This window comes from Podarcis cretensis (genome assembly GCF_951804945.1).
Source record: "Podarcis cretensis genome assembly, chromosome: 1".
NCBI classification, from domain to species: Eukaryota; Metazoa; Chordata; class Lepidosauria; order Squamata; family Lacertidae; genus Podarcis; species Podarcis cretensis.
The window spans coordinates 9423704-9436308 of record NC_137170.1 but is presented as its reverse complement, the minus strand read 5'-3'; the positions used below and the strand labels follow the sequence as shown (position 1 = coordinate 9436308).

General features: G+C 40.9%; 1 protein-coding gene and 1 long non-coding RNA gene across 8 annotated transcripts in view; both read left to right on the top strand.

Annotated features, from left to right (window-relative positions):
• Positions 1-7128, top strand: part of LOC307224892 (protein SIX6OS1) — a 30345-nt gene extending 23217 nt beyond the window's left edge. For 2 of the 7 annotated variants that reach the window (XM_079992090.1, XM_079992088.1), the window contains exons 17-22: positions 1009-1060; positions 2569-2639; positions 4233-4363; positions 4518-4650; positions 6013-6067; positions 6512-7127. In XM_079992090.1, coding sequence (XP_079848216.1) covers positions 1009-1060; positions 2569-2639; positions 4233-4363; positions 4518-4650; positions 6013-6067; positions 6512-6702 — 633 coding nt within the window. In that variant the 3' untranslated portion in view covers positions 6703-7127. Of the gene's footprint in view, positions 1-1008; positions 1061-2568; positions 2640-4232; positions 4364-4517; positions 4651-6012; positions 6068-6511 lie in introns of those variants that run through there. The other 5 variants (XM_079992092.1, XM_079992091.1, XM_079992089.1 and 2 more) reach the window with 4 other exon arrangements.
• Positions 1-12605, top strand: part of LOC307208869 — a 288717-nt gene that overhangs the window by 48856 nt on the left and 227256 nt on the right. The window lies entirely within an intron of this gene.

Below are 12605 nucleotides of genomic sequence, written 5' to 3'. Positions count from 1 at the left end.
TGCAGTTTCTCTTTCATTGACCATAACTACAATCAATTCATGGTGTTGCATTTATTCTTTGGTATTCTTCTGGAATGATGAGTCCCAGTTCATGATAAACATGGTCATATGCATTTAGTTTTAAAAAGGTAAAGGGACCCCTGACCATTAGGTCCAGTTTTGGCCGACTAGGGTTGCGGCGCTCATCTCACTTTATTGGCCGAGGGAGCCAGCGTACAGCTTCTGGGTCATGTGGCCAGCATGACTAAGCCGCTTCTGGCGAACCAGAGCAGCACACGGAAACACCGTTTACCTTCCCACCGGAGCGGTACCTATTTATCTACTTGCACTTTGATGTGCTTTCAAACTGCTAGGTTGGCAGGAGCTGGGACCGAGCAATGGGAGCTCACCCCATCGCGGGGATTCGAACCGCCAACCTTCTGATTGGCAAGTCCTAGGCTCTGTGGTTTAACCCACAGCGCCACCCGCATCCCTTGCTGCATTTAGTTTTACTTGGAAGTAAATTATTATTGCATTTAGGAGTGGTATGGCAATCTCAGTCCTCAGGTTGCAAAACTAGTAAAATGTAATATTTGCTTTTGATTTGCTTTTTAACATGCACAAAATAATAAAAATATTACATTCAGGGTATAATCCTCCCATCAATTTACCTGTGATTAAAGCTGATTGAATACAGTGATAATAAAGAGTAAACATGCATAGGATTGCTCTGAACATCTTAAAGAAAACGTAACCATGTCTTTACTTTGACTTCTGGAGCACTTGGTGGAATTACTAGTCTTACTAGTAGAAGGGATAACCCCTAGAAGTAACATGCATGGAGTTTAATAACAAGGCTGGCAGAAATGGCAAGTTCTTACTGCTAGGGTTCATTTTTGGAATTACAGTTTCACTACATCAGCATTTTAAGAACTTGGATAATTAAAACATGGTGCTTTTCAAATCCTGAATTTACTAATTTATTGATTTTCTAATTAATTCACTTATATAATGAATATTATGTTTCAGTTAGGTGAAAGAGATTCTGCTGGCAATTTAAATCCTGTTTCATTACACAAAAGTAAGCTTTTACCATGAAATGTTTTGTCAATAGCTTCCATTAATTGACATATTGCTGATAGGCACCCAGTAGCTTCATTCCTTTAACAAAATGTTTAAAATGGATTCAGTCTGGCTTCACACGGTATCATAGAGCTCTTGGGCTTAGTGGTTTCTGTCTATCCATTCCACTTGCTCTTGTGATTTGTTAAACTTTAATTGTTCCAACCAACTCTCACAGCAATTTCATTCACTCTTCTGAAGCAGTGGTCTGAATATTTGAAATGTAAGGCTTCTTTGAACACTGTCAGTCATGAAATCCTGTCCTTTAAGAGCAGTGGGACAATCTCAGAATCCGTGTTATGTCTAATACTTTTTTATTTTTAGTATTCAGGCCATTTTTAAAATAATGAAATTGTAATTAATCTCCAGTATTTTTTATTTTATTCCTTATAAAGTCAATTCAAAATATTATTCCCTTCAAGGAAATTTATTTAGGAAAAGGGAGAATGATTATTCATTTGCATTTTCTTTTCCATCATGCTCTTCTGCTCAAGCTTTTCAAGATGAGAAAGATGACATCAGTTTTCCTTTTCCAGTTGGATCACTCCAAGGCTTTCAATCCTTGCATTTTTTTGCTTTTTAGAAATTGTTCCTTAACTGGGCTTAGAGTTCCTGTGCTGTGGAAACACTCTCAGTCTCCTGACCTACCAGGGTTTGCTAATTATATAGCTGTGAAGAAAAAGTTCATACTTATTATCCACTTATTGCATGAATTACAAGCTGCATAAAATAGAATTCTTGGTTTTAAAAGCATGAAGACTCATGATTTTTTGGACTGCTGTGCTTAAAAATAAATAAATCAATTTTTATTTAAAATATATATTATGTTGACTGATAGTTGAATTTGTGGTAATGTTCCACTGCTACAATCACACACATGTGGTATCAGCCAATTAGAGTCTGTAATCACTGCTTAAGTGGGAAAATCAGCCACCACCAATTACAGTATTGTGCAAAGTAGATAAAAAAAATAGACCTGTGAATGATTTGTTTATACATGATGTTAAAGGTTTTGCAATTAATATGGATGCACCTACAGAAGATATCTAAATCAGCTTTTTTCTTCTTCTAAATATGCTACTTGCAGGCCAAATTCTTCGAGTTTCTCTGGTCATTTGAACATCTCTTCAGTATAGTTATTGTACCTCTTTGCTTTTGTTTGTAGTGCCCAGGATACCCCATTACTAACAGGTGCACAGGTCAGCCCCTGGTACAGTAGATCAAGAGATGGATTATCTGTTTTATTGCACTGCACAGCCTTTAGGTTGAGGGTATAGGGTGATGTAAGGGACACCATGATGGATTAAGTGATTTGTGGAACATACCATTATGCTCTCTGCTCCTAAAAATAATACAAATAAGCCAACTCTTACATTAGTAAATTTATGGTATGAAAAGTGCTACTTTGGAATATTATTTTCACATGTGATGAGCTGAATTATTTTTAATGCGAACAATCTTCTCTAGAAGGAAAAAAGACTGAATATGTGGAACGAGAAGAAGGAAGCAGGTCAAACGATTCTGCACATGTGTTTCAAGTCAGTTTAACTTTATTTTTCTTTTTTCTATTTCCCTCAAATTCATGCCTGGTTAGCACAGGTTTTTGCAGTTTTATCATGTTGTATAATGCTGTGTCATTTGAAATTAATGTTTTACATGTGAGCTCTCCTGTTTGAAAGTAGTTGCAATAAAAAAAGTGTTTTCACAAGGAGAGGCTATATTTGGTGATGGAGCACATGCTCTAGAATGATCAAAGATAACCTTGGCCAGGGAGGCTCTTTTCAACGGTATTGTTGCCAAATGAGATTTGACGGATGATGGCACGTGAGAGGGCCTTTTCAGTGGTAGCCTCTAAATTTCAGAATGCTACTCCCTCCGAAGTTAATCTTGCACCAACATTATATAGCTTTCCTCAACAGGTCACTTTTGCCCATCCTTTTAGTGGAGAGGGCTAAAGTGCTATTTCTTTTAACATGATTCAATTCACACCTACTGTTTCATTATATTTTACAGTATTTACAGGGGTTTTAAATATTGTGTTATATGTTTTTAGTGACATGTATAGGGACTTTCAAGTGAAAGCTCACCCCCACCCCAATTCAATGCTTGGTAGGAATAAGAAAGATCCTGATTGAAACATTGGAGAACTGTAGAATCCGAGACCTGGGAGAGGAGAGGGTTGAGGAAGACTGGAGGAAATTTAAGATTTATTTACAAAAATATTGTAATTTGGTTGAATGTTAAGAAGGATGCTAGATCATAAATAATTGCCCACCACTGAATTAGATCTGAATTTGACGATAAGTGAGATTAAGGAAAATACAAACTTTTTGGAGAATTGCTAGATTTTATTTAAATGAGCGGAGATAAGATTGCAAACAAGTGGGTAATTTGCTTGGAAAAAATTTTTGTAACGATGTAAGTGCGAGCGGGAGACGTGAGGGAGTCCAAAGAAGTGACAAAATTATGTTATAATATAAGTAATGTTGTTTATTATTTATGCATTTGTATTCAAAAATTTTTTAATAAATATGTATATAAAAAAAAAGAAACATTGGAGAACTGCTGCCACTCCGTTTGTATACAAAATTGAGTTAGATGGTGTTTTAGTATAGGGCAGCTTTATAAAGTTCACACACATGTTAGTAGTCCCTGTGGCTTAGATACAGGAGCTCTGTGTTCTGTATTAAGGTTCCAATTCTGTGCAACATCTCTGCAGCCGAGATCAGACAGTCCTCCCTCCTTGTTGATATTCTTTATTTTAGCAGATACTTTAAAGTGATTCTGATTTTGTAGTCGTCTTTCAACTGATAAGCTTAGAGAAAACTGTAATCAAACATTATATTGTTAAATAACTCATCAAATGTCTATATGTGATGTCTATATACAGGTGATTAAATTTTTCACTTTTCACTTCCATTATACATATATGGATGGATGGATGCATACATTCATTTAAGAATGTTTCTTATCCCACCTCCACTACAGTTGTTCCAAGCACGGCAGTCTTACGCCTGATGAATATAAAGATTGTTCTCTTTTTGAAAAGCCCCAATAAGTATGTCTTGGTGTCCACACAGCTGTGAATGCCATATAAACATGGTCTTGTATGTAAAATTTCTCTTTAACAGGATGGGCAGGCAACAACTGACTGTCATTTTGCAGAAAGAGAAGACGATGCTGTAAGCTTTCCAAGAACTCCAGAGTCTAACATACTTCCAAAGACACCTGCTTCTAGTAGGGTGGAAACTCCATTGGAACTGTAAGAATTCTTATTTCAAATATTGTTAATGAGCTTGTCATTTTCCAGAGCACGTGGTAAAAGACTCTACCAAACCTAGTTTTGGAATGTTTCCCATTTTAACACCAATTCCCTCTCCACCATTCTTACTAAATTTCTCCTTTCTTTACAACAGAACTCCATCAAAAAGTGAAGGATCAATGTCAAAGTCGCCCGCTTTTCCTTTCCTTTCTAGCTTTACTGCAAAGTCCCCTGGATTTAATTTCTTTGATTCTTCTGTACTTGGAGCGGAAATTTCACCAGGCCAGGTAATATAGAATTGCCAACATGTAGAGCTGTGTGAAGTGATCAGCTTATTCATTACTAAAGTATGGTGCAGTCAGTGACAGACTCGAACTGAGGAGATTTGAATTTCAATCCCCAATCAACCACAAACCTTATTGGTTGAGGACTGGATAAAAGGTGAATAGGGGAAACATGGTCTCTACAACTGTGAACCGTAGTAAGGATGCTAGCACCACTGGCAGCCTCTCGTCGAAGTGTGCCAAGACCGAGTTTGAGACAAGCAAGTCTTGACTGCCTGGAATGCAGCCTCCTGGTGCTGGCCCCACACCCAAGGGGCCCGCTTGTCCAGGAGTCTGTGTAGGGGCTCCGCTACCGCCGCCTTGTGGGGAAGGAAGGAATGGTAAAAGTTCAATAGTCCCAAGAAGGCCTGAAGTTCAGTCTTGCTCTTGGGCGCTGGGGCATCACAAATGGCCCGTACCTTGTCCCCAGTCGGGTGGACCCCTTTGGCTTCTAGGAGGAAGGTAAAGCGGGAGGCGTATGCTTCCCAGTCTCCAGATGCTGGGTTGAACGGCAAGAAGCTGCTGTCGGTTGCCATTCTGAGTTCCTTGTGTCCCGGAGCTGAAGCCTAGATACACGGTGCGAGGCAGCGGTGCGGCAGGTAGCGGTGCTGCGGTGCTGTGTGTGGCAGTCAGCTCAGCGGGATCCCACCTTCGTCGCCAGTGAAATATACTCAGAGTCGCAAAGTGATTTCATGCTCTTTATTCAGCTCATAGTGGTGAGGAGGAATGAATGAATGTCCCCTCAAAGTATCTGCTTTATATACATTATTTACACAATGGGCTGCACATGATTGGCCAATTCTGGAATTCTACTGTAAGCCAATCAGGTTGTGGATTCACTTATATCTGGAGCATGATTGGGTGGTTCCTGCCAACCAATCATACTGCTGCATTGTTCTAAGACCAATCAGACTGCTGCAGTTTGGATCCTATTGTTCTAGGACCAATCAGACTGCTGCAGTTTGGATCCTATTCAACTCAGTACATAACAGATAGTGTTCAGAAATGCAAAGTGGAATGTTTTCTTTCGGGACTGGTATAGCTTTAGAAGCAATAATTGGAACTAGTTTACAAGGAGTCTTCTGTTATTGAATAACCCCTACCTTTTTGCATGTCCAGCCACCTGGATTGTGTCTGAGATTTGTGACGTATCCTTAGAAGTAACACTCTTACCAAGACTGTCATAAAACATACGGAGTTTGAGAAGAGAAATTTTGCTTTAACTTGTGCTGTGCGGCATTTCCCTTAATAGCTGGTGAACTTGTAAAAGGATGCTTACTAATTTATTGCTGGGTTTTGCAATTAATTCACTTATATATGTTTCAGTTAGGTGAAAGCTATTCTGGAAATTTAAATCCTATTTCATCACACAAAGATATTGGTAAGTTTTTATCATGAAATAAATTGTTTTGTCAATAGCTTCTCTTACTGCATATATTGCTGATAACATGTGTGCTGATAGCTACCCATCACCTTCCCTCTGTGGGCGATGATAATGATGATGATGATGATGATGATAATAATAATGGCTTAGATTTCACTCTACACTTTTTACCTGCTTTTGAGATTCATCATGCTTTAGCAGTTCCACCTTTAGGAGTGGTCTGAATATTTGACATAATTTCTTTGAACACTGTCGGTCAGAAATTCTTGAGCAGTAGGACAATCTCAGAATCCATGGTCATATCTAACTGAAATAATACTACTCTTTGGCAATTTTTTAAAATAATGAAATTGTAATTAATCTCCAGAATTATTGATTGTATTCCAAAAGTTAATTCAAAAGTTAAGTCAAAAGTTAATTCAAAATATTATTCCCTTCAAGGAAATTTATTTGGGAAAATGGAGAATGATGATTCATTTGCATTTTCTTTTCCGTCGTGCTCTTCCACTCAAGCTTTTCAAAATGGGAAAGATGACTTCAGTTTTCCTTTTGCTTTTGGGTCATCCCAGGCTGCATCACTAAAAGGCTTTCAGTCTTCATCACAAAGCAGAAAGTCATTTTCACTTTTTTAATTATGTTCCTCAAATGGGCTTAGAGTTCTTATGCATTAACAAATGTTTTTCACCTTGCACCTAAAATAAAAGAAGATGACAAAGGAAAAAGAGAACAAATATTTTCATCCAAGTGATGACATTGTTGCATTTGAGTCTATTGATTTTAAATGGCTCCAGTTAAGAAAGTTAAAGGTAATTGTTTCACTATATTAAAACCTTTGACAAACTTTTATTTTATGAGCAGCATGTAGTGTAAGCTTCAAAACTTTAATTTGAAATAGCTTCTTCAACACGTTTGGTGCTATGTATTTATCAAGAATTTTACTGTCATATCAACTTAGTAAAGACTTTTGGTAAAAAATTTACAAGTTGTTATAGCAACAGAATGCTTGTCACTATTGTCACAGTTTTCCTTTTTTTAAAAAAATACTGTCCTGTAACACATTTAAATTTTAAATAAAAAATTAATCTATATATTAAACGCCTCACATTTCTTCATGCGGCCAAATGTTTCTGTGAACAATGGCAAATGAAATCCTGTTTCAATGGAGCAAAACATTCGATCTCAGACCACATTTCCGTATCCGTTTGTTATATATATACATACACACACACATGCCCTCATGGAAATTTATCAGTATTGTAGTGCAAATTTACCCATCTGTCTAATCCAGGAGTTCCCAAACTGTGGACTGCAAAGTTGTATGTCTATGAAGAACACAAGTGGCAGCTGTGGATTGTGGCGGCAACATCTGCTCCAAGACAGACTGGAAGTGATAGGTGCGAGGAAGTGGTCCACCAGTATTCTCAGGAATTTTCAAGTGATTGTGGGGAAACAAGTTTGGGAACCACTAATCTCACCTCCAGTCAGTACTGATAGAGAAAATGACAGTCCTAAAGCACAGTCATAATTGTACAATGAATCATCTATGGATTACATATGTGAGCATGTGTGTGTATCCACTCCTGCTGCCTTCATGTCAATAAGAAAATGTAGGACTGTATGCTCTAACTTCAGAGAGCACACCTGGATTGTTGACTGTTTTCCTCAGAAATTGAGTTGCTGCCAGCTTGCCTGCCTTCAAGGCTGAACGGCTCATTTAGAAACTTCTCTGTTGGCTTTTTTTTTTTATGTTGTAGCTCTTGACGTCTCTGGAGTTGACACAAGTCACATGCAATCAAGTCTCCCTTCCTGGTGGACAGGGCCTGTCCTAATGTTCTCTGACTCACACCCAGGTTGTCTGTAGCTCAGCAGTTCTGCTTCCAGACACATCACTTTTATGTTCCCATGTTAACATCTTGCCAGGAAATTGCCTTTTGGTGTGCCACTCTTCTTACCTTTGCTTGATCTGATGTGAATATCATGCTCTTTTTTTGAACATTTGGAACAGTTCACCTTTGGAAAGGTAACTTCACTCAGTTCTCTCCTTTCTCCCTCAACTGTACTCTCTCCTCCATAAGAGGACTTACATTCCCTCAAGAAGAATCTTCCTGGTTTAAAGATAGGCAGATTATGCATACCTTACTCAGTTATCTGACCAGCCTGTGTCCTCCTAAGATCTTCATAGGAGGCCTTTCTCTTCAGCGCTAACTTTGACCACTGGGGAAAGTCTTCTATGTGGTGATGCAGGACTGAGCCTTCTCTGTGGTGGTGCCCTTCTCGTGGAGTGCCCTCCCCTTGGAAGCATTCTTGCCGCTGAAACACCTGTCTTTTCCACGCCAAGCAAAGTCCCATGACTTCTCCAAGACAGTTATAGGAGGTTAGAGCTTTCACTGATTGAGAGTGAGTTACCCACTTAGCTGTTTATTCATTTTTGAACATTTAATACTGCATCTTTGATGCTCCTGTAAACTGGTACATGGGGTTGTGTGGGTTAATCTGCCTTTTAAAGCTGATTTTATGTCATTTGCAGTTTTGTAATTTGTGTATTTGTAGGACTTAAGTCTCTCTTCCCACTCATAAGAGTTGCAAAAGTCTCAAATTTAGGTCCAATGACTCCAAGAAATAATCCTGGGTTAGGATGTGAGTGTGGCCTGAATGTGCACCTAATTCATTGAGTGGCTGCTTGTGGCCTGTTCATATGTGCGGCACCCGTTGTATCCAGTCCTATGCATGCATGCATGCAAAAAAGATCAGTCCCCCCCCCCCTTAAGATAAAATATCCACAAAATATTCTGTCTCAGTATTTGACATCTGATGATACAGTGGTGCCCCGCAAGACGAACGCCTCGCAAGACGGAAAACCTGCTAGACGAAAGGGTTTTCCATTTTGGAGGCGCTTCGCAAAACGAATTTCCCTATGGGCTTGCTTCGCAAGACGAAAATGTCTTGCGAGTTCCTGTGGGTTTCCCCCCCCCCTTTTCCTAAGCCGCTAAGCCGCTTAACAGCTGATCACTAAAAGCCGCTAAACCGCTAATAGCGCTAATCCGCTAAGCTGTCAATGGGCTTGCTTCGCAAGACAAAAAAACCGCTATACGGAACGGATTAATTTCGTCTTGCGAGGCACCACTGTACTTGATTCAAATATTAAAATCAATGGAGCAATCCTACCGTATTGGCCTGAATATAAGCCTCACTCCTCCCCCACCCCACCCCCGCAAATTCTGGCCATGAAAAGTTAATGGGTGGGGTATAAATAACACATTATTATTGTCATTATTGTGCAGCTTAAATTTGCGACCTTACAAAAATGGGCTTTTACAATATCGCTGCTGAAACAGACATACGGTAAAACGGAACGGGTGTGAGTGCCTGCAGAATTTTAAGGGAGCGGCTTATTTTCTGGTATAGTCTCCCCCCCCCCGCCCCGAATTTTAATGGTGCTGCTTATATGTGGGCCAACATGGTATATTCATGTTCTGCCATCTGAGGGCTACAGGGTTTGGCAGAAGTGCATGGCAGATATGCTGGTGGGGCACCCTAGATATGCTGCCAGAACAGCTGGAATGGGAGTAGCACAAGAGGAGCACACTAAAGCCATGTTACCCTTGTCAACAGAACAACGTGAGACCGGCCCCAGACTCAGTGCAAATACTTTCTTTCCCATTGACTTCAATGGACCTATGAGTCAATAAAGCTTTGGTGCACCAGCAAGGAAGGCATGCCACAAAACTGAAGCAGACAAAGGACAAGCTATGGGTCTCTATGGGGCAACTGCCCGTTGTGTTTGCTAATGTATAAGCCCAATTTTTACTTCCAGCAGAGCTCTCTAAAGTGCATCTAACCACAAATCCCTTTCTTAAGAGCAACACTGAAAAATTGGTTCTGCCGATTGGCTCCTTGAGTATTTCCCTTGATACCTTACTGGAAACATCTATTATTCCATGACCCAAATAAGCGTTTGCAATTTAAGGATTGGGCAAGCAATGGTATGTTCAGATTTCCTGCGACTTGTTTGTAAAATTTAAACCAGTTACAGGCACTTCAATCCTCCAGACATTTCTGGAAACCATGGTATCCTGGCTATAAATTCATCAAGTCACTCATTTTCTATCCGACTGCACAGTTGCTCAACAAGCAAACAGGCAGCTACTGACTTAGGAACATAGGAAGCTGCCTTATATTGTCTACACTGACTGGCAGTGGCTCTGCGGGGTTTCAGGCAAGGTGTATTTCCCAGCCTCACCAGAAGATACTGGGAACTGACCACCAGACCTTCTTGCAAAACAGATACTCTACAAAGCTCTTGCTAAAACACTGTCCAGCAGGCTCTATGTTGCTATGTTTTTATGACATTGCATGCTGCTGCTTTTTATTTCTTATTCCCCCCACCCCCATTTTTATTTTGTCCTGTACCCCAGGACATTTCCCTTACGAACTGGTTGTGTGCTGCCCTACCAAAACAGCATAGATACCCTATGTCCTTAAATCTTCTAGGCCAAGCCAAATTGGTGATCTTTTCTTTAAAAGTATTTTCTTCAAACATTAGAATACAAAACTCTGTTTAAAATGTTGTTGTTTAGTCGTTTAGTCGTGTCCGACTCTTCGTGACCCCATGGATCAGAGCACGCCAGGCACTTCTGTCTTACACTGCCTCCCGCAGTTTGGTCAGACTCATTCTGGTAGCTTCGAGAACACTATCCAACCATCTCGTTCTCTGTCGTCCCCTTCTCCTTGTGCCCTCCATCTTTCCCAACATCAGGGTCTTTTCCAGGGAGTCTTCTCATGAGGTGGCCAAAGTATTGGACCCTCAGCTTCACGATCTGTCCTTCCAGTGAGCACTCAGGGCTGATTTCCTTAAGAATGGATAGGTTTGTTCTTCTTGCAGTCCATGGGACTCTCAAGAGTCTCCTCCAGCACCATAATTCAAAAGCATCAATTCTTCGGCGATCAGCCTTCTTTATGGTCCAGCTCTCAACATTAGGAACTAGGGTATGACAATTCATGTAATTCATTTTTTTAGAACCAGAATATTTTCAAATATAACTTTTCTCTCCTTATATGTGGGGTGGGGCAGAGGACTAGAACAAATGGAAGTCCTCAACTAACTTCAGCCCAGTTGGTTTTGATTTTGAATGTACTGTTTTCCAGGTCTTATACTTTCAATCTATAGATTATACACAATATAATTTAAACAAGCTTATCCTGCTCTAGAAAGGTGGGTGGTGGGTGGGAAGAGAGACTCCTTTCATTCCTATAACAGTTTGGCTAAGCCAAGCAATTATTTTGCTACTGTGTAATTAAGGCTTGCCAAGCGATCTGCTTTGATTAACAAGATGCTCAACATCTGCTCATGGAACCAAGGATTAGTAACCTCTAGACCTTTCCTTACTTGTGTGGTTAATTCAATGTGGGGATGTTCTTAAGGCAGGCTACTCGAATGGGAAAAATGATACCAAGCAACCGCTTATTCCAGCTGAAAATTTGCAAAGACAACAACAAGACATTACAACGTTAGGGCCAAACAGTTTAAAAGTGTCAGGATGGCATGATAAGTGAGGAGCAGGGTTCCTAATCCTGACATCCATGTTCTATCTCCACTGTTGGAGGGAGTTATGTTTCTGAATACCAGCTGTCAGAAACTGCAGGAGGTGAGAGTGCTGCTGCCCTCTGGTCCTGCTTGCCGGCTTCCCACAAGCATCTGGTTGGCGACTGAGAAGAGAACACCGGGCTAGATGGGCCACTGGCCTGATCCAGCAAAGCCTCTTCTTACGTAGGGTGCTTAAATGCTGGGGAGGGAGGGATGATGGCAGTAGACCACTCAAAAGCGCAAGGTCTCCTCCAGTTGCATCTCTGGTGCCTCTAGCAAGAAAGAAGCCAAGTTGCAAGGATGGGGAAGATTTCTGCCTGAGACCCTGGAGGTCTGCCTGTCAGAAGAAACAAGAAGGCAGCTTCCTGTGTTCCTAAGTCTCCCCTGCCACATCTGCCTTTCCATTTGCTTTCCTCCTAGCGCTTACAGACATGTACCTAGAAGCCCTAGCTGGGGGAAACGCCCCTGGACGATGGGGATACAGGAAAGATTCCAAACAGGACATAGTTTACAGCACGATGTGCAGTAAACTGTGGAGTTTGCTACAAGATGTAGTGATGACCACTAGTTTGGATGGTTTTAAAAGAGAAGAAGGGTGGTCAGAGAATGTTAGGGACTGATGAGTGTGCCCTGGGGGAAAGGGAGTCTGACTCGGGAGAAGGGGCAATGGTTTATGGGGACCTGTATCAGCCAGGAGGTGAGAATCAGAGGCAGGGGAAGCTTCAGAGCTGGAGGAAGAGGCAGACCAGGTATGTGAAAGACTAAGTGCTTCCCCAGCCTCTCCTGCACCACTGTCTCCCAGAACCAGAAGGGGATTGAAAAGGGAGGAGCAGAGGGAGTTTCCATGCAGGCCCAGTCTCTGGCTCCATGCTTGCAGCCCGTTGGGAGAAGGTACATAAACCAGAGCATGGACCTGGGAATAGCTGCCTAGCCATTAGATTGGTGTGTGTA